Genomic DNA, 18,223 nt, shown 5'->3' with positions numbered 1-18,223 from the left:
TCAGACTGAAGTAGAATCTTCTCATAGTGAAAGTCATTTCAAAGGCATCCACTTTATGACTTCTTGCATATCCTTCCTTTAATGTATGTAATGCTGCCCACTCCTAACAAACAGAACCCTGCTTTGATGCAGCAGAGCAATCCTGTGTTCTTCTGTTTGCCTAATATTGAGAAAGCATAAATTCAGTTCAATTTGAATGTTGATTTCACATTTTCATGGGCAGTTAGGCCAGGGGACTGAACACAGAATAACAATATTTAGAAGTTTTATATACAGCTTCCATTAAATGATGAAAAACACTTTGTGCATATCACACATTGCTACAATGTCTACCTACTTGTGACCTCTGCTACCGAGGATTTAAATGCTTTATCCCAAACCATGCAAGTGAAGAGCTGCAAAAGGATCTTAGAAAAGGATCTTGCAAAAGTAAAATAAAAGGATATATGAACTTCTGTGTCATCAAATGTAAAGTGGCATACATGGGAATACACAATTCAATCCTTACATAGGAAATTATGGTTCTCTAGTGGTACTTATCAATTAAAATAAAAGTTGGGAATTGTAATGCTAGTCCTAAGGAAGTATCAGCTGTATTTTACAACAGCTAAAAACATAGGCATTAAGAGGATAGAAAATATGGTGATGCCACTGTGAAAGCCTGAATTTTATGTGGACTTCTGTGTGCCTTTCTGGTCCTCTTGTCTTTATAGGAATATTTTAATACTGGAAAAGGTTCAGAGTGGGACAGCAGTAATGATTAAAGGTTTGGGAGTGATAGAAAGGCCACACAATTCTGAGTAGCTTGGAGGTGATGGTTAAGGTTAGGTTCACTTTCTCCTCCACTTGAAGAATGAAGGGTCATCCAGTGAAGCTACTGGGAGCTAGGAAAAAAAGAAAGGGAGGTGGCTCTATGCAGAGGGTCCACTGATCTGTGAAACTTTTGGCAAAGAATGGTTTGGGTACACGAAGTTTAATTGGTTGAAAGGAAGAGTGGCTCAGCACTTATAAGGGTAGTTACTAAATAAGCAAATTGCAACAGACTCAGGAAATCCCCTGTGCCCAGTATGGTCAGAGGTTAAGAGAAATTAGGGAGAGGCATTGTATTTCCTTGCCCTGATCTTACTGTTTCCTAGGCTATTGCCTGTCACTGATGCTGGAGACCAAATACTGGTTAGATGGACTTCAGGTCTGAGTCAGTACAGCCATGCTTGTATTTGGGTAGCAGCAATCATTCACATTTGCTTGAGACTTCCTGGTTCTCGTTTCAGATCTGGGATCAACATAAAGGTGGTGAGTTTTTATCGTTCGTAATGATTTCACTTTCTTTTTAAGGCTCTGACAAATGGACTCATCAAGAAAGGAGACTGTTCAAAGAGGCACTGTCCACCTACAGCAAAGATTTCATATTTGTACAGAAAATGGTAAGGTTATTTATGTTCTGTCAATTGCTGGTTTTTTTTTTTTTTCCTTTTGCTCTATTCTGTTCCTCTTCCATTTCCCTCCAGTGCCAGACCAGCTAGTTGCAGGCATGGAGGTAGCAGTGGTGACAAGAACACCAACAGGAGTGGTATATTCATTGGTTGTACCTGTGCATTAGATAAATGTAAAAAACAGTTATAAATAATTAAAAGTTGTTGCTCTGGTGAAAATTTTCACACCTGGAATCCAAATCATGGCATTTTATGTGTGGGAAGTATAGTTTTCCATTACTGTCTTGGTGTTCTCTGGCAGTTTGTTACAAGGTACCAGAGTCTCTGGCATTGAGCCTGGTGCCAGAAAGGGTTGAAACCTTTTAATAAAGAGAAGACATGTTTGGGCTTACTTTTCATGTTCTGCCACAAAGCAGAAAAGACAAGGTTATAAATCTCAGGGCACAAAAGATTACTTGTTGGCTCCAATGTTGAAAAATATTGTGGATTTATGTGAGTCAAGTCTTAATTCCTAGATTTCTCAGTGATACTGTACAACTGAGCTATAAGAGTACATTCTGAGTAATTTTCTGTCTGGAGTTTAGAGAATCCCAGAGAAATCTGAAGTTGAAAAAGTCAGTGCAAATTTGACTGGAAAAAGATTTTTAAAAGAATTATTCTACAAGAGTATTCCTGTTGTAGTCAAACTGCCTTTTTTTTTTTTTTTTCTCCATTTGAATGTTTAAGGAATAAAACCTATCTCTTGGAATATATTAAAGTTGTGTTGAATGAAAGCAAAAAATTAAGACTGGACTATTTCTGCAATTCCTTAACTACAGGTTAAGTCTAAGACAGTTGCACAATGTGTGGAATACTACTATACCTGGAAGAAAATCTTGCGTTTGGGACGGAAACACAGAACGCGCTTAGAGAAGAAAAGAGATGAATGCTTGGTAAGTCTAAAAGAAGATGAGAACACTTAACACTTGATAATTTTTGCTTGACTTTTTTTGAGGAGGTAGGAGGTGACATAGGTATCTTCCAATATAAATTCTTCCGTAATTCTAAATTATGCTCTGTGTGAACATTTTGTGACCTCCGCTACACCAAGATTTGTGTGGCTGGACTGCAACCAGATAAAAGTTCTAACTGTAGTCCAGGGAATCCTCTGTAAATTGTGCCTGTGTCCATGTGTGCTCCTAAATGCTGCTCTAACATTCCAGTACAAATAACCACTTGGGATGTGTTGGTCTGTGGGTTGGGTTTTTTTTTGGTTGGCCGTTTTGGGGTTTTGTTAAAGTAACTTGACTATAAGTACAGCGTACATGGCCTTTCTGGTGGCAGGAGAACAGTACTGTGCCTGGCATCTGTAGATCTTTGGAGCTACAGCTCCATAATACACATGCAGAGAAGCTTTATGTGCTATACCTTATCCATTAGGGGGTGGTAGCTCCAGTAAGACTAGAAGTTCATTCAGGATGGGAAGAAATAGTGATGCTGGGAAGCACTCTTGACTAAACAACATGCTGTTCCAGAACTCTGTATGTCCTACTATCCAGTGCTGTCTGACCATATTTCTAGTGTTCTTTAAATGCACTGTCTATTTTAGACAAGTGGAGAAGAGGAAGTGTTAGAGGAAGATGAGGAGATGGAAGAAGACAGAAAGGAAGAAAGGGAAATGCAGAAGTCACCTGACCCACCAGCAATCTCTCTTGTTGGACCTATAGATCTACCTGCTGTTCAGGGTCTTTCACTGTCTTCATCCTCCTTCATCTGTGAAATGCCAAACTGTGGCGCTGTATGTGCGTTTGATACATTTAATGGGGAGAGGGTGGTGGTGGTGGTCATATGTGTAGACCAGTGAACTGTGATTTTGACTGCTTTTAATTCCCACCCCACAAAAGAGAAGCAGTTTGCTCTGTACAGAAAACTGAATTCTGAGATGATGTACCAGTTAGAAATACTATGTGGCAATAGTTCCAATTAGGTTACACAACTGTAATAATAGGATAGCTCACTGCTTTGTTTTATTGTGATTGTCTTCAGTTACAGTGGGATACTGCTGAAAGCAAGCACCATTTGAGGGAGTAGATGGTGCATATTAGACGTGTACACTTGTTCTGTTGTGATATGCATTTAGCATCCTACTTTCTGCAGTTCCAGTGTTTCCTTGTGATTTCTTGGGTTTTTTTTTTCCTCTCCCCTCCACCCCACTCCCTGCCAGGTGTTCAGTTCCCGACAAGCGCTGAATGGCCACGCTCGCATTCACGGAGGTACAAACCAGGTGACAAAAACACGCTGCACCATTCCCGGCACGAAGCAGAAATCTGGTACGCAGAGCGGATACTGCTCCATCAAGAGCTCACCTGCCCACAGCACAACAAGCGGCGAGACCGACCCAACGACCATTTTTCCTTGCAAGGAGTGTGGCAGGTAAGTGCGACTGTCTGCAGTACAGCATCACCTTTGCCTGTTTAGATTCCAGATCAGCAGTGCTGTGAGCAAACTTTGTATTTTGCTTCCATTGTCTTGGAAGTAGTTTTCCCCCTAGATGATATGTTCTCTTACCAAAGCTGTCAGAGATAGGTTTGCATGATATTTTTTATGCCCCCTGCAGTATTTACTCCTTTTTTTCACTTAACTGCTAGAATTTCTCCATCTGACATTCCAGCTTCCTGCTTCATCACCAACTTGGATATGACAGTGGGCAAATTTTTTGTGTTTCTGTGCTTGAGTTTGTCCATCTTGGTAATCATTCACTTTCTCCCTGTTGTGCAAGATGGTTGTGAAACTGATAGAGGGAAAATAGGATGTACATAGATACTGAAGCAGGTGTGGGAGCTACAAACTACCTCTGGCAAAATCAGAGTAGGCCATTTTGATACCATCAGAATGTATAAATCTGGTAATATGTCCCTGAAATTCACACCATGGCATTGCAGATTTCATGGACTTCTATTTCAGGACAAGGAAGCAAATGTACTGATAAGTTGTTGAGTCTTTTTTGGCTCATTTAATCAAAAGCAGTGCATTTTAATCTGATTTCTTTTTCCTTTAAAATTTAGGGTCTTTTTCAAAATCAAAAGCCGCAATGCTCATATGAAGACTCACAGACAACAAGAAGAACAGCAAAGGCAGAAGGCTCAGAAAGCTGCTGTGGCAGCAGAAATGGCAGCCACTATTGCAAGAACTACTGGGCCAGCTGGGCATAGTTTGATCCCCCTGGATCACATGAGCTTGGTTAAACATGTTGAAAATGTTGGTGACATTGATGATGATGTTGTTCCAGATCTGGGTGATGTCATGGAAGAGAATGAAGTTATGGATGCTGACCTCTTACTGGATGATGAAGATCCAGATCTACTGCAGGATGATGCTGAGTTGTAAATAAAGTTGTTTAATAGACAGCTACTGAGCACACCCTGAATGGATCAATCAGGAAACCCGGACTGCTTGTTTATTCTCACTGATTGTAAACTACCTGTTGAAAATTATAATTCTTTTATCCAGGTCTAGAAAAAAAAATCTGCTTTTTTTCCCTTTTTTTTTATTAATTTGTGTTTTGGGGGAAGAAATAAATAATTGGTACAAATATTCTTATAAGGTGTTTTTATCTGAGCTCTTTTTGCTGATAACTTCCAAGACCACTAATTACAGAAGTTCATGGTTCTGCTATCAGTTCCTACCAGATGGTCCTGGTAGAATCTTTAGTCTTTAACTCTTCCAGTTTTCATTTTACCCCAATTACAAGAATAAATTTCACACACTTCTGATGAAACATTTTTTTTTGTCTATATTGGATCATTTCCAGCATCTTCTAGAGAGTAAATGTCATCTCTCTGAAAGATACGATTACATTATTTGTCTTTGTGCTGCCATTTTAAGTGAGATGGAGGAAAAAAAAGATCTGGTTTAACTGTGAAAGAGTTAGTAATATTGCAGTTCATTTTCAGCTCTGTCTTGGTTACACAGGATGTTTTAGACATTCCATTTAAGCATGGTTTTGATCTGCTGATTTTAAAGTGACCGAATTTCAAGGATTGAAGAAGGAAAATGATTGTTCTATTTTCTACATCCTCTGATGGGAACACTGAATCAGGAACACTGCCTTGGTAATCAGATTGCACTGGAAATATTGTCCCGTGACAATAAATCACACTGTGGAATAGCCATCTCTGTGGTTTTAGGGGAGTGTGTGTTTGAGCACACACTCAAAGTGAGTTTGCTTGTTCTCTCACAGGCAAACATAGGGAAGCATTCTTGCCATTGGAAAAGAGACTGATATGCTTTCAGCATGTAGGTATAATGTGTTATTCTTGTGCCATTTTCAGTCTTCTTCATTACATCAAATTCAGCTGTTGTTTATTTACTATAAACATGCTGCAGAGGTGAGTTGATGTTGCCGTTTAATGACCATTTCTCCTCCGTTAGGTTCAGATCTACATGCTGGACACCTGACACATTTTATATAAATTTAGATTTGGTTCTCTGATTAAACAGCATTTGAAAGAATTGTACGTTGCAGAATAAAACAAGAAATGGAGTTAGGTTGAGTGGACCTTTAATTGCAGAATATGAATGTTGATTGCAGAGCTCTCACAGGCAGCAGCACTGATTTTCTTGTGAATTTTGCACAGTAGAGGAGTATTGTTAACTTTATAAAATACTTTATAAGACTTACTTCAGATCTTCCAGGCTTCAGGTTTGTTTTTTTTTTGGTTTTTTTTTGTTTTTTTTTTTTTTTTTTGTTTGTTTGTTTTTTGTGGTTTTTTTTTTTTTTTTTTTTTTTTTTTTTTTTGTGGGTTGGGCTTTATTTTATTTGGTTCTTTTTGCTGTATTCCTAACACCTTTACCAGAATCTGAGTAATGGTGGGTCTAATTTTCTACTTGTTGTCCTTGTTTAACTATGCAAAAGGAGGGTAAATCACAGCAATTTTATAGGAGTTACCTGACCACACAAGTTGAGAACCACTGACAGAGAGAGATGCCTTCTCTGCCAAAGCCAAATATGTGAAGCCAAATGACCTCAAGTTTCTACTTAAGGTCGAATGTTGTGATGCTAAAGAACAACCCTTCAGGAGATTGGAAATAACTTCTTGGTTTCCGGTTTGTGAAGTTCCTGTGTACATGGTTGTTTTAGTGTTCTGGGGGGTTTTCCAGAGGTTTTTGCAGTAGGGCTTGACCAGTGGGTGGAATTTCACTCCTGTTGCATAAGAGGTGATGTTCTCAGTCATTGTACCCTTGAGCTTCAGGAGATCAGGCAGCAGCAGCCTTTTCTTTCCCAACCTGCCATTTGGCACATTCCCCAGCAGTTCCTGTCCATGCTGTGACATTTTACTTTCACAGGGGTCATGTGCACCCAGGGTCAGCAGACTGGGTGCTCAGCTGTGTACCACCAGCAAGACCCACTGACAAAAAAACCTCACAGATACTGCAAGTCTTCGTGGTTTGCAAAGTGGACACTTCTGTGAGCACTAAAACGTGTTGGCTTTCAGGGGTCTCTGTTGGAAACAGCCCAGCAGAGTTGACTCTTCCTCTCCCGAGCTTGTATCATTTTGAACTTTTAAGGATCTTTGTGAGAAAGGCTCTACACTGGAAAATAGACAGGTTTTCAGGTTCCTGGTGCTTAAAAACTGTTTAAGAAAATGATGATTGAAATCAGAGTTCTGCTTAAAGAACAGAACAGTAGAAATTTAGGGGCTTGATTCTGAAGAGCAACTCTATATTAAAGAATCTACAGTGACACTTTTTTAGTAACAGTTGCACAGGACCTGTGCTAAAATTAGTATCTAAATATATATATATACATACATATGCCTGGTTAAGTAACATTAATTGGGTGCTGTTTTATTGTACAAACAAGAATATAATAGAACAACGATAACCAAAGAAGTTATTCATAAAGGAAAAAAAAAAAAAAAATGCACATTTCCTAAGCAGTACATGATTTAGGCCTCATTGACTGCATCATTAAGTGTTGCATTGGCTGATGTTAAATGTGCTGTTCTGCCTATTTGTACATGAGTTGAACATAGTTTTGTTTCAGAAAACTTTTTTTCTTGCTGATGGTTGATGATGGAAAACTATTCAATATTGGAGCTAGTCCTCTTTGATAAAATGTGTACATACAGAAAACATATTTTATGAGAAAAATCTTATTTTCAATATTTAACTGTTATTTTATTAGAAGATGGTTGTGTAAATATTTTAGGCATTTTAGTGTAAAAAGCAGACTGTAATTTTAGGTGGCAGAGGAAGTAACAAAATAAAAAATCTGTAATCATTTGATAGAGCTTGTGATCTATGCTGGTCTCAGGTTCCCGTTGCTAGCACACAGCTTAATTTCAGGTTAATCTTGCTGTACACTGCCTACCTGGTTGTGTGTATTTAAGGATGGTTTAGTGGCATAAATTAGTTTTTCTACTCGCTTTGAAGATTTGGTACCGGTCAGATGCTGTGTTGTATTATTAACCGATATTTGTCTGTGTGAAAAGGAAGGGGTTTATGTACCATTTCCAGTCATTTTTATATATCAGTAAAATACAGTCGAACGGGTTTTGCTCTAACGGGCTTGTATGCCTTTTTAAAAGGTTGAAAAGGGAGAAGGTTGAAAACTAGGGTTCGTGTAATTGGTTTAGTTTGGGCTTTTTCACAGGATTCCTAGAGAACAGGACGGGGGCGGCGGCCGTCGGGGGCGGGAAGCGGCTGAGGGGGAGCGGCGGCTCCGCCGGGGCTGCGCTGAGGCAGCGCTCGGGGGAGCCGGGCGGGGAAGCCGGGCGGGGGAGCCGGGCTGGCGAACCGGGCCGGGGAGCCGGGCTGGGGGCTCGTAGGGCGCCGTGCGAGCTCCCGGCCCGGCCCCGCAGCCCCACCGCAGCCCCGGCGGGGGCAGGCGCCGCGGGCCGCGGGCGCTGCTCTCCTTCCGGGCCGTGCAGGGCGGGCCGGGGCGGGGCCAAGATGGCGGCGGGGTGGCTGTGGCGGCGGCTCTGTCAGGTGCGGTGTGTGGCGGGAGAGGGACGCGGAGCGCCGTCCTCCTTCTCGGCCTTGCCCTCGGTGTCTTCATGCCTGAGGGGAGTGGGAAAAGAGGACGTGGCAAATGCTGTCCTTCGGGCTCCGGGAGGGCGGGGGCAGTACAGCGTGGGACTGTGTCTCTGCGCGCCATCATCGCCTGGCGAGCTCTGCGCTGTAGCTCTGTGGTTTTCCCGGGTGGAAGGGATAGTGAAGAGTAGGTGACTTGGATTCGGAGGCCGTGTGCTAGGCGAGTTTCTAAAGCTCAAAGCTTGGAAGTTGCCACGTAAAATAACAGTACTGCTCTGATGGTGTTTGCTAGTTTGGATTCAAAAACGGTGATTGCTTTCTCTCAAATTGAGAAAATTGGGTTTTCTGGAGCCCTAAACTCTCTTCTGACTCAGGCGTCTGTCTCCCCCTGACACTTCAGAGGCTCTCAACCAAACAAAATTAAGGCTATTTTGCACTAGGAGAGGGGTAATCATGTTTTGTGCAATGTCTTGGTTCTGTTATGTTGCAGTCTTTGAGTGTCATTTCCACCGTCTATGATGGCCATTAGCAAAAGCACATCATTAAATCAGACTGTGAAGCTGTTTACCAATTCCTGCCCCCTGAATGTCGTATCTACCACTTGAGGTTTTCAGTATATCATTTTGTCAAAATTTGCATAGAGCACCTTTAATTTAATGTTACAAAAACTTTTGAATTAATGCAGATCTGCTTAATTAGTAACAAAGGGAGATGGCATGTTGTAGGAATAACATGTACAATCATAGAATACTGGAAAGGCTGCAGACCTTAGTTTGTGGGATAGTACTCTACTGCTTCATCAGGTTTTGTTTTATTCATTTTTATTGCATTAAGACTGAAATCTTTGTATCTAAAACCACATAGCACAATATACCATGAGTGCATCTATCTTTGCATGCAAATAATAAATCCTTATTACCACATCAAGCAGTTATAAGTAAAAGAATACATAGCATAGACTGCATATGCACATGCATTAAAAAACACAAAACAGATAAAAATTCAGTTATGACTAGAGTTAATAGCCTTATATTTGTCATCTGGGGTCAGATTCTGTGTCATGTACTTGCACAAACAGCTTAGGCCCTGCACTGAATAGTCTTTTAATCTCATGGGCCTGTCTGCTTCCTGAAGTGGTGTCAGCTGATTGTTACTGTACTTTATATTGGCATTGAATGGAAGGAAGGCAGCATTCTGAATTCAGGAAGAGAGACTTGAGTGCAAATGTCAACATAATTTTGCCATAGAATCATAGGCCTGGACTGGGAGGGACCTTAATGACCATCTGTTTCCAACCCCTTGCCCTGTGCAGGGACACCTCCTAGATCAGGTTGCTCAGAGCCCCGTCCAGCCTGGCCTTGAGCATTCCCAGGAATGGGGGATCCTCAGCTTCTCTGCGCAGTCTGTTCCACTGCCTCACTACCCTCACAGTCAAGAATTGTTTCCTGATATCTAATCCACCCCTACCCTCTCTCAGTTTGAAGCCATTCCCCCTTGTCCTGTCATGATGTGCTCTTGTCCCTCTTATTTTATTAGCTGTCATTAGATAATTACTAGCTCTATTTCAATACTTGTAGGTATTAAGGCTCAGCATGAACTTTGAAACTTTCTGAATGATTATCTACTACAGTGACAAATATTCAGTGCTCCTAAAATTGCCTATTTTGTTATGCACTTAAGGAATGTAAAAGTAGTGCCTCTGTGAAGATCTGGATTTGAAAGGACTGCTTAAGGGGAGGCATTTGTACCGTAGTCAGCTTTGTAAACAGAAATCTCCCCTGCCTCTTCCTGCAGACATCTTTATGGGAAGCGGCATTTGTGAATAAATTGTGACTGAGACAAAATTACTTCAAAAAGCAGTTTTGCTCACTGCTGATGTATAATGAATGTATGATGCATACTGGAAAAGGTTAGGGACCTAGTAGCATCATAGAGTGAGTTATGCAGATCCACAGGCAACTGCAGTAAGATTACCTGGAAAAGTGTAAAGCCTGGCTGTTTTCTCATGATTTGATTAGACAGTCACCTGTATAATTCTCGGATGGGATATCTGACTTCTCTCCTAAAGCTATGACTCCAGCACATGTCAAAAAAGACTATCAAGGGTCGAGATAAGTAACTAATTTGGTTTTGGCATTCTGCTGCAGCTCTGAGGTTCTGTTAAGTGAGAGTTCCTCTTTCCCCCCCAAAGTAGTATATAACATTGCCAAATTAAGAATTAGTGGAAGGAAGCTAGAAGCCACATAGTGTTCAGAAGGGAACAATTATTGTAGTATGAAAGATAGTAATGTCACATGATTGACAGCTATATTCCTTTTCTAACAGAGAAAATCATGTTATCTTTTAAACGTGGTTCATTTGCTTGTAAGAAGTATTTCTATTTAAATGTTCTCTTCAAAAGAACAAGTGCTCAAAATCACAAGGAACTTTTTTTCTGAAAAACCAGTCAATTACTAGTTAAATTCACAGTCTAAGTTTTTGCATTTATAGGATACTGTTTTCAATTGCTTTTTTAAGTCCTACCTAGGCTTGTCACTTGAAAAAAGGTATATATATTGTACCATGAAAGTAAAACTAAAGAGAAAATATTACTATATACAGAAATGGCATCTGATGCCACAAAAATAGTTTTTTCTGTTAAAAATACGCTTTGTAATTGCTACTCAGAGGCCTCAGTAGTAAGTGCATACTGTTATTGTGCCCTTAACATGCTTCTTTTTTTAGGTGCTATTGTATACTGAAATACATTTCCACGCTCCTGTTTTCCTGTGTTTTCCAATGGAGCAAACTTCCTAGTTTGTCAAATCAGTGACTAGGAATGTGCTGTGCTTTGGTATGCAAAAAAGTAATCTTTAATAAACCTGTATTAACTGGCTGCTTTCTGATTTGGGGAAAATAATCATATCATAACTTATCTGTTTTATACAGGGATCAGCTTTTCCTGTCAGTTATGCAAGCAGAATTATGCAAAAGCAGTATTTTCTTCCGTAAGTGTAACAGCCCCTCCTCCTCCAAAGTCCCTGAAAAAATAAAATCCGACTTTAACAACTTATTTTTTGCTTTCCCCATGACTGTATTTCTAGGAGCTCCAACTTGATGGGAGCACGACTGGCTGGATCCCATGGTGATACACAGGAGTCTAAGACTAATCCTTTGGTGAGTGTTCTGTAACACAGTATTTTGTATATTGTCTTAGTAATAAAGAGGTCATCCAGAAAAAATTGAATTATTTTCTTGCAGGTTTTTGAAGGTCTGCATTAGTGATGTCAGATTTTTCTTAGAGAAATAAATAATTTGATGTGTTGCTTTTTTTTTCCCCAACAAGATTTCTGTAGCTTACAGTTGCCTCTCAGTAGCTTTCCCCCTTTTCTGTGCAGCTGTAACTCTATGAAATACCAACTTTTCGGCCATATTCAGTTGAATGCCCGCAGCAGCTTAGCAGCCTTTTGACAAGAGCTTCAGAAACATCTGACAGGCAGTATTAGATCTACAGTGGTGATCCAGCCTTCCTGCTGTGGCTGGTACATGCTGGATTTAGTGTGCTAAACTGCCTAGGAGTGAACCTCAGGGAAAATCAGCAGTTCTGCACTCATTAAGGCTCTTCCAGTTGATCAGCGAGCCCGGATCATGAGAGATTGAAGCTCTAACTGAAGGTCATAAACTTGCACTTGTACGAACATGAAGGATAATACACCTGGGGAAGACTACTGTGTTTGAAGTAGTCTTAGGGCTTAGTAAAGTGAGAATTCTGGTTGCTGTCCATAATGGTCCATTTAATTTCCATACCCAAGCAAACCCTCGGGTATTTGCACACTGCTCTATAAAATACAAATGGTGCTCCAGACTTGCTTCAACAATGAGTTTTGTTCTTGTTGTTGCTAGTGTTGGCCTCCTTATATCTCTCTGGTATTCCTTTTTTGCATGAAGAAATTTTACCTAATGTTCAGAAGTTAGCTATCTCTTCACACTTTGCCTTCCCTGGTAGAGTGAGACCTGTTAGTCAAGGTAATACAGGCAGACACTGTTAGATAAACTAAAATAAGCAGCTCAACAGATTGTGGGGTGTTTTGCTCTTTTTACAAATGGGGCATGCAGGCTAGGGAAATACACAGTGCATGCATTAATTAAGGAGAACATGGTGTGGTAACTCTTGTATTTTCTTCAAAAATGCAGGTATCTCTTTCAGATGAGCCAGAAACACTGTACAAGAGATTGTCCATTTTAGTTAAAGGCCACGATAAAGCTGTGTTGGACAGCTATGAATATTTTGCAGTGCTTGCAGCTAAAGAACTTGGCATCTCTGTTGAAAAAGTGTAAGTAATTAATCTGTCGAGTGATACGGAGTGAGATGCTTCTTCTGTTATCCACTGTAATTCAGGTCCTCTATGTAGAAGTATTTTTTTTTTTTTTATAAGAAATGGCTATGAGCAGACAATTTTTTCTCAGATTACAGACCTAACAGTTCTTTGATGGCAGGACAGTGATGAGAAAGCAGCAGCAGTTCTGCACTCAGCACTGCCATAGTGGAAGTGCTTTTTATCTACGTGAAGGATACTGCCAGTACTTTCTGCACAGCTGCCAGTGCTGTAGCTTACCTGACCCAGTGCTGGTTAATATCTGGGTTAATACCATGCCCATGTGAGTTAATAACAAACTGTACCAGTTGATATTTCCTTGTAGATCTTCTAAATGTCAAATAAGAACAGAGATTTCAGCATAATCTTTCAGATAAGCTTGTATTATCATCCTTTATATAACATGAAAATTTCTTTTTCTTCTTTGCTCAGAGATAAACCCCCAAAGACGATAGAACGATTTACACTTCTCAAATCTGTACACATTTACAAGAAGCACAGAGTTCAGTATGAAATGAGAACACATTACATGTGTTTAGAGGTAAGAAAGAAGGAAACAAAATTGTTCTAGGTGCACAGTTCAAAGATATTACTATATGCGAATGCACAAATGAAAATGTTTTGGAGAGGAGAATGTAGGAGAATATTGGAAAACAGCTGACCTAGTTACATAAAATGTAACACGAGTTATTCTGAATGCTCAGCCTACATAATTTTTGGACCAAAAAGATTTTTATTTTTACCATCATCTTAAGAGCTGAAAAAATGGCTAAAGAAAATAAGGTAGAATTGATGTGTGTTATGCTCTTGGTTTCGAAAAATCATTGGGATGAGCGTTTTCTCAGGAAGGGAAGAAGGTGCAGCTAAATCATTGGCATTGCCAGTTGCTAAGGGTTCTGTTTTCTATGAATTGGTCTGATATTTTTGAGCAGACATACTTTTGTTCTGTGCAGCATCATGTGGCAAACTACAACTGCATGTAGGCAGTAGAAGAAAGGAAGCATAGACAAACCACCAGCTCTGTGGCTGATGACACAGACATCTGTATGGTTTAGAATGCAGCTGTGGTTGACTTTCTTAGAAGAAGGTTTTACTGACAGCATTTTGTGGCTCCCGGTTGTCTTACTGTATATTTGTACAGTGCTTAGCAAAATGGGACTTTTAAGTCCCTTGACATGAGTGCAGTACAAGTGGCTACCCATAAGCCCTATTTTTGCCTTCCAGGAAAACCTAAAGGATCAGTAAATCAGTGAAACCAGGAGAAACTAAAAAATAAATCAGCATTTCAGTGGAACTCTGTAGTTGCAGGATTTATAACAGGCTTGAACTTTGGGAGTATAGAAAAGCTGGTGATTCTTGTATCATCTGTAACTAATTTTGTCTGATACCTGCAGTGTTAAGATCCACCACTTCCATCATAATCAATGCATGTGCTCCCAGGCAGCATGTGCACTTCTGTGGAATGAAGTAACTACTTTACACTAACATGAGAGTTGAGTACAGATGAACTGCTTCTGTTAAGAATATTATGGAAGCTGTCTTCCTGTAAGATGTTTGATCCCCCATAGCAAGGGCCATAAAAGCCAGGGCAATTTTTTTAAAATTCTTTTAGAAGTATTATTAATAGTAGTTAATTTTAAAAAATTCTTTCTGTTTTAGTTAAAATACCTAACAAGCAGTACTGCTGCAGTTTACTTGGAGTACGTGCAACGAAACTTACCTGAAGGGGTTGCCATGGAAGTGAAAAAGGTCAGTTTCCACCTCACATTATTAACTGTTATGAGTCCTGGTTGAAATACCAGTAACTACTGAAGTCTTTAGAAAGTCAGCAGAGAAAATGGGTGCAGTTGGATAGGAAGATTTTCCGAAATACTGCATGGTAGAGAGGCTGTATTGCTTGGCAGTGCCACTAGGTGGCATTTTAAATCTGATTCATATCTCAACCCAGAATAAATAAAGCAAAGTAGTTAGATGTTAGCTGGCTGGTACAGTAAGTGGTTGTTTTTCTTTCCTTTTAGACTAAGATAGAGAAAATACCAGAACACATTCAGAAACCTGTCTGGGATACACTACCTCAAGTAGAAGAAACTGAAGTAAAGTCATGAACACACCAGGTACTTGGCTCCATTAGTACTGCAATTCATTGCGCCTATCAACCTCATTGACTGAGACAGTCCATTGTTAAATAAAGGTTCTCTTATAAAAACTTGTTTCTTCAAGTTATTTTTGTTCATAACTCCAGTACATGTAGACTAAAATGCTATAGAGCGAAGAAGTTTTACTGTGTTCTGTGATTGGTGAGTGTGTTAATTTATAATAAGTTTGTAGAAAGGTAAAGTTTATTTTTACTTATATATACATAAATTCACCACCTCCTTTTGGTACTCGATGGCTTCTGAACGCTGAAATTCTTGCAAATCCACTTCATGTTTGTGTCATGTTCAATATTATGGATGCCAGACTGTTATCAATTTATCAATTTTGGATAAGCTAGTTTGTTGGATAAACTATTTCCCATCGTCTTTTCTCCTACTTGCACCACATTTCTCCATTTTTGCTTTCTGCTACATTTCTTAGTGAGTGCTAAGAGCAACGCTCCCAACCATTTGTCAACATGTGACACCATTGCTTTAGGTTTTGTCTCAAGTAATCTTCCTACTGACCAGCCCCTCTGATTTTTCAGTCAGAAAATTTGTAGTTGCAATAAATACCCCGTGCTTTATACTATTTATAGACATCAGAGTTTGAGTATTCTCTCTCGTGTTCTTAGGAGTCAGACATCCAAAGTTTAAATGATCCCTATCTGAAGTGCCCACTTTTGCATCCATATAGCAGAACTATCAGGATCAACAATTGTTGTAAATGCAGGCAAACCCGATGGGAAGAGATGATGCTGTCTGACTCAGTTCAGAATGATTTCTTTATTATAATTATGCTAAAATACATTAATATACTACATAAAGAAAAATACTAAAACTACAAAACCTACTTGTTCTATCATCTCTAACTAACACAACTCATGACCCTCTCTCAAGTCCAGCCACAGGTGGATTGGATTGGCCATCCAGCTCAAACAATCCTCACCAGAATCCAATCAAGCAATCATACCAGGTAAACAATTCTCCAAACACTCATTGCACATGAGACAAACAAGGAGCAGAAATAGAAATTGTTTTTCTTTCTCTCTGTGCACCTTTATGAAAAATCCTGAGAGAGAGAAATGTGCTTGCCACAAGCAATTTCATTCCATTAAACAAAGGAGGCAAGGTATGCCACACGAGATGTTCCATGCATCACAGCAGAGCTGTGTGCTTCACAGTAATGTGCATCACATTCCTACCTTGGTAGAATTCCAGTTTGAATATGAAAGGAGTGATATACAGAAAGGGAAGACATGAACTCCTTTCTTACCTTTCTCTTTGCTACAAGCCAATTTTGTAGCTTACACACCTTTCTTTTCATTATATCCACAGAAGTGCATATAATATAAATAAATAAGCATTCAACTTCATAAGCTATATTTGAGAGTCCATCGTGTAACTTACACTGCCTAAGAAACTTAGGGCAAAATTATCTGAAATTTTAGCTCTCCATTTATGAATTTGTATAGAAAGAGTGTGATCAACACATTTGTTTCAATTAAAAACATACACTAAAATGAAAAAATCTCACAAGGAAAAAGGCAAAACTGAGCTGGAAAAGCAGGTATAAAGAAAAGCAGGTAGGAGAGTTGCTGGGAGACAAAAGAGTGAAGGCAGTAAGCCAACGAGGAGAAATGTCTTCTGTTCATATTAGTAGAGTTCTCTAAAACAAAGGAAATGGCTTTTATAAACCATCTGTCTCTGGAACGTCATACAGATAAAAGTGCTGGAGATACACAGGTAGCAGCAGCAGACTTCTGCTGATGGGCTTTAGTTGTAGTTGCTGACAGAATGGGGTCAGCAGAACAGATTTCAAATAATGCAAGCTTCTCTCCTTCCCTTTCCAGTATTACTGCTGGTATCAGAGATGCTGGTACATAAGAAACTGTAAAAAGAACATTGCTCGTGATATGTTACCATGTTAGCAACTAGGAGCTCCAGGCTGATTTTACAAGTTCGTTTTAAAAATTTTATTTCAAATTTTCAAGTGCAGAGACCTAATTTAAGAAAGTTACTATCATATAACAGTGGTTACATGTTTGCTGTCTATGGGATATCAGCATCAGTGCTGCTTTACTGCCCATGCGTCACAACAGAGAAGCTGAGGTGTTCATTTCCTGGGAAAAACATCTTCTAAGACACTCATCAATGGCACCGCAACATTTTAAGTAGTTTAATCCTAAACACCAAGTACTGTCCAAGCAGGATCCTTCTCACACAAGGAATGGGGAGGAGGGAGGAAAGAGTTGAGCAGAAAGAGGGAAACAATTCCAGGAATATCATTGGTTTCAGTGCTTAAATTGAAGTCAGGATGGAGAGAGGAAAAGGGGGTAAGGATAGACTTCAAGCTACAGGACCAAATCTTCTAAACCGCTAGAAAAACTTTCCCATTCTGGTGAAAAGAAGTGTGAATAAATGGCCACAGAAGCAAGTGCTGGCATTCAGAACATCACAAAATAATGAGATCCATGCATTTTTAATTCATAAGTTGATAACAAAAAGCAGACTGAAACTGCACAAAGTAGTGTGAAACACCATAGCCAGGATTTTGGAAAGAGTGTACAAACAACACTGGAGTCCGAGCTACAGGCTATAATTTTCCCTTTTTAATACAAAAGAATGCAATCCCCAACGAGTTCCTGAGCTCTCTTGATTCAGTACTTACCACTCCTGCTCTTCCTGCTGTCTCCCAATGCAAAATTGTAAGTCAACAAGAAACAATTTTGCAACATAAAAATATACTGCCTTTTTCACATTCCTGACAGAAGTGGGATTGATTTGCAGTATTTTTCCTCTTACAGAGCATGACTGCCAACTTCACCAAAAAGCCCTGCTAGCTGGAAATCGTTTAGTGTTGTTACATAACATGTTAGCTTTGACAGAACCTGCCAAGGGAATTTCTGCTGCTGGGCACAGCCAACTGCTGCTGCTGTCTGTGTGCTGCAGGGTACTGAGTAAAGCAGGTTGGTAGAATGGTTTGGATTAAGACAATTTCCCCCCAGCCAGAGGGGTATATAGAAGGGACAGACCGTGGGGCTAACAACAAGCAGGAGTAACTCCTGGAGGCTTCTGTGTAACTGAAGTGCAGTTCATGTGCTTGCTTGCTTCAGTCAAATCCACGGGAGCCCTCAGGTCAAGATAGTCAAGAAGCCACAATCCAAATGCTAAACTCTTCTCCCCCAGAATATTCCATGTCTCCATCCTCTTTGGAATTATGTTGCTCTCACTTAGTTCTTGTACTCCCAGAGACAAACTGAAACCTATTGTGTTCGCTTTACAA

The 18,223-nt window shown here is 39.9% G+C and overlaps 2 protein-coding genes across 8 annotated transcripts in view; both read left to right on the top strand.

Moving 5' to 3' along the window:
- The window catches only part of TRERF1 (transcriptional regulating factor 1), a 99,913-nt gene extending 93,958 nt beyond the window's left edge, over positions 1-5,955 (top strand). For 6 of the 7 annotated variants that reach the window (XM_021547616.3, XM_021547618.2, XM_021547612.2 and 3 more), the window contains 5 exons: positions 1,336-1,424; positions 2,252-2,365; positions 3,022-3,210; positions 3,637-3,845; positions 4,478-5,955. In XM_021547616.3, the coding sequence (XP_021403291.2) occupies positions 1,336-1,424; positions 2,252-2,365; positions 3,022-3,210; positions 3,637-3,845; positions 4,478-4,799 (923 nt within the window). In that variant the 3' untranslated portion in view covers positions 4,800-5,955. The remainder of the gene's footprint in view (positions 1-1,335; positions 1,425-2,251; positions 2,366-3,021; positions 3,211-3,636; positions 3,846-4,477) is intronic. The other variant, XM_021547617.2, reaches the window with a different exon arrangement.
- A 2,390-nt stretch (positions 5,956-8,345) lies between these two features.
- MRPS10 (mitochondrial ribosomal protein S10) lies at positions 8,346-15,008 on the top strand. Its single transcript, XM_021547525.3, has 7 exons — positions 8,346-8,402; positions 11,376-11,434; positions 11,531-11,603; positions 12,621-12,760; positions 13,235-13,343; positions 14,462-14,551; positions 14,821-15,008. Exons 1-7 carry the CDS (start codon positions 8,367-8,369, stop codon positions 14,905-14,907), a joined length of 594 nt encoding a protein of 197 aa, XP_021403200.1. The 5' UTR covers positions 8,346-8,366; the 3' UTR covers positions 14,908-15,008.
- Positions 15,009-18,223: the final 3,215 nt, after the last annotated feature.

Source organism: Lonchura striata, chromosome 3 (genome assembly GCF_046129695.1).
Source record: "Lonchura striata isolate bLonStr1 chromosome 3, bLonStr1.mat, whole genome shotgun sequence".
NCBI classification, from domain to species: domain Eukaryota; kingdom Metazoa; phylum Chordata; class Aves; order Passeriformes; family Estrildidae; genus Lonchura; species Lonchura striata.
Note: the sequence above shows the minus strand (reverse complement) of the source record. Positions and strands in the feature narration are given on the sequence as shown.

Excerpts from the sequence above, each read along its gene's own strand:
- MRPS10 (XM_021547525.3), top strand. The coding sequence starts at position 8,367 with ATGGCGGCGGGGTGGCTGTGGCGGCGGCTCTGTCAG. Across the intron at positions 11,435-11,530 it reads CAAAAGCAGTATTTTCTTCC|GAGCTCCAACTTGATGGGAG; the intron begins GTAAGTGTAACA and ends CTGTATTTCTAG. Across the intron at positions 12,761-13,234 it reads GGCATCTCTGTTGAAAAAGT|AGATAAACCCCCAAAGACGA; the intron begins GTAAGTAATTAA and ends TTCTTTGCTCAG.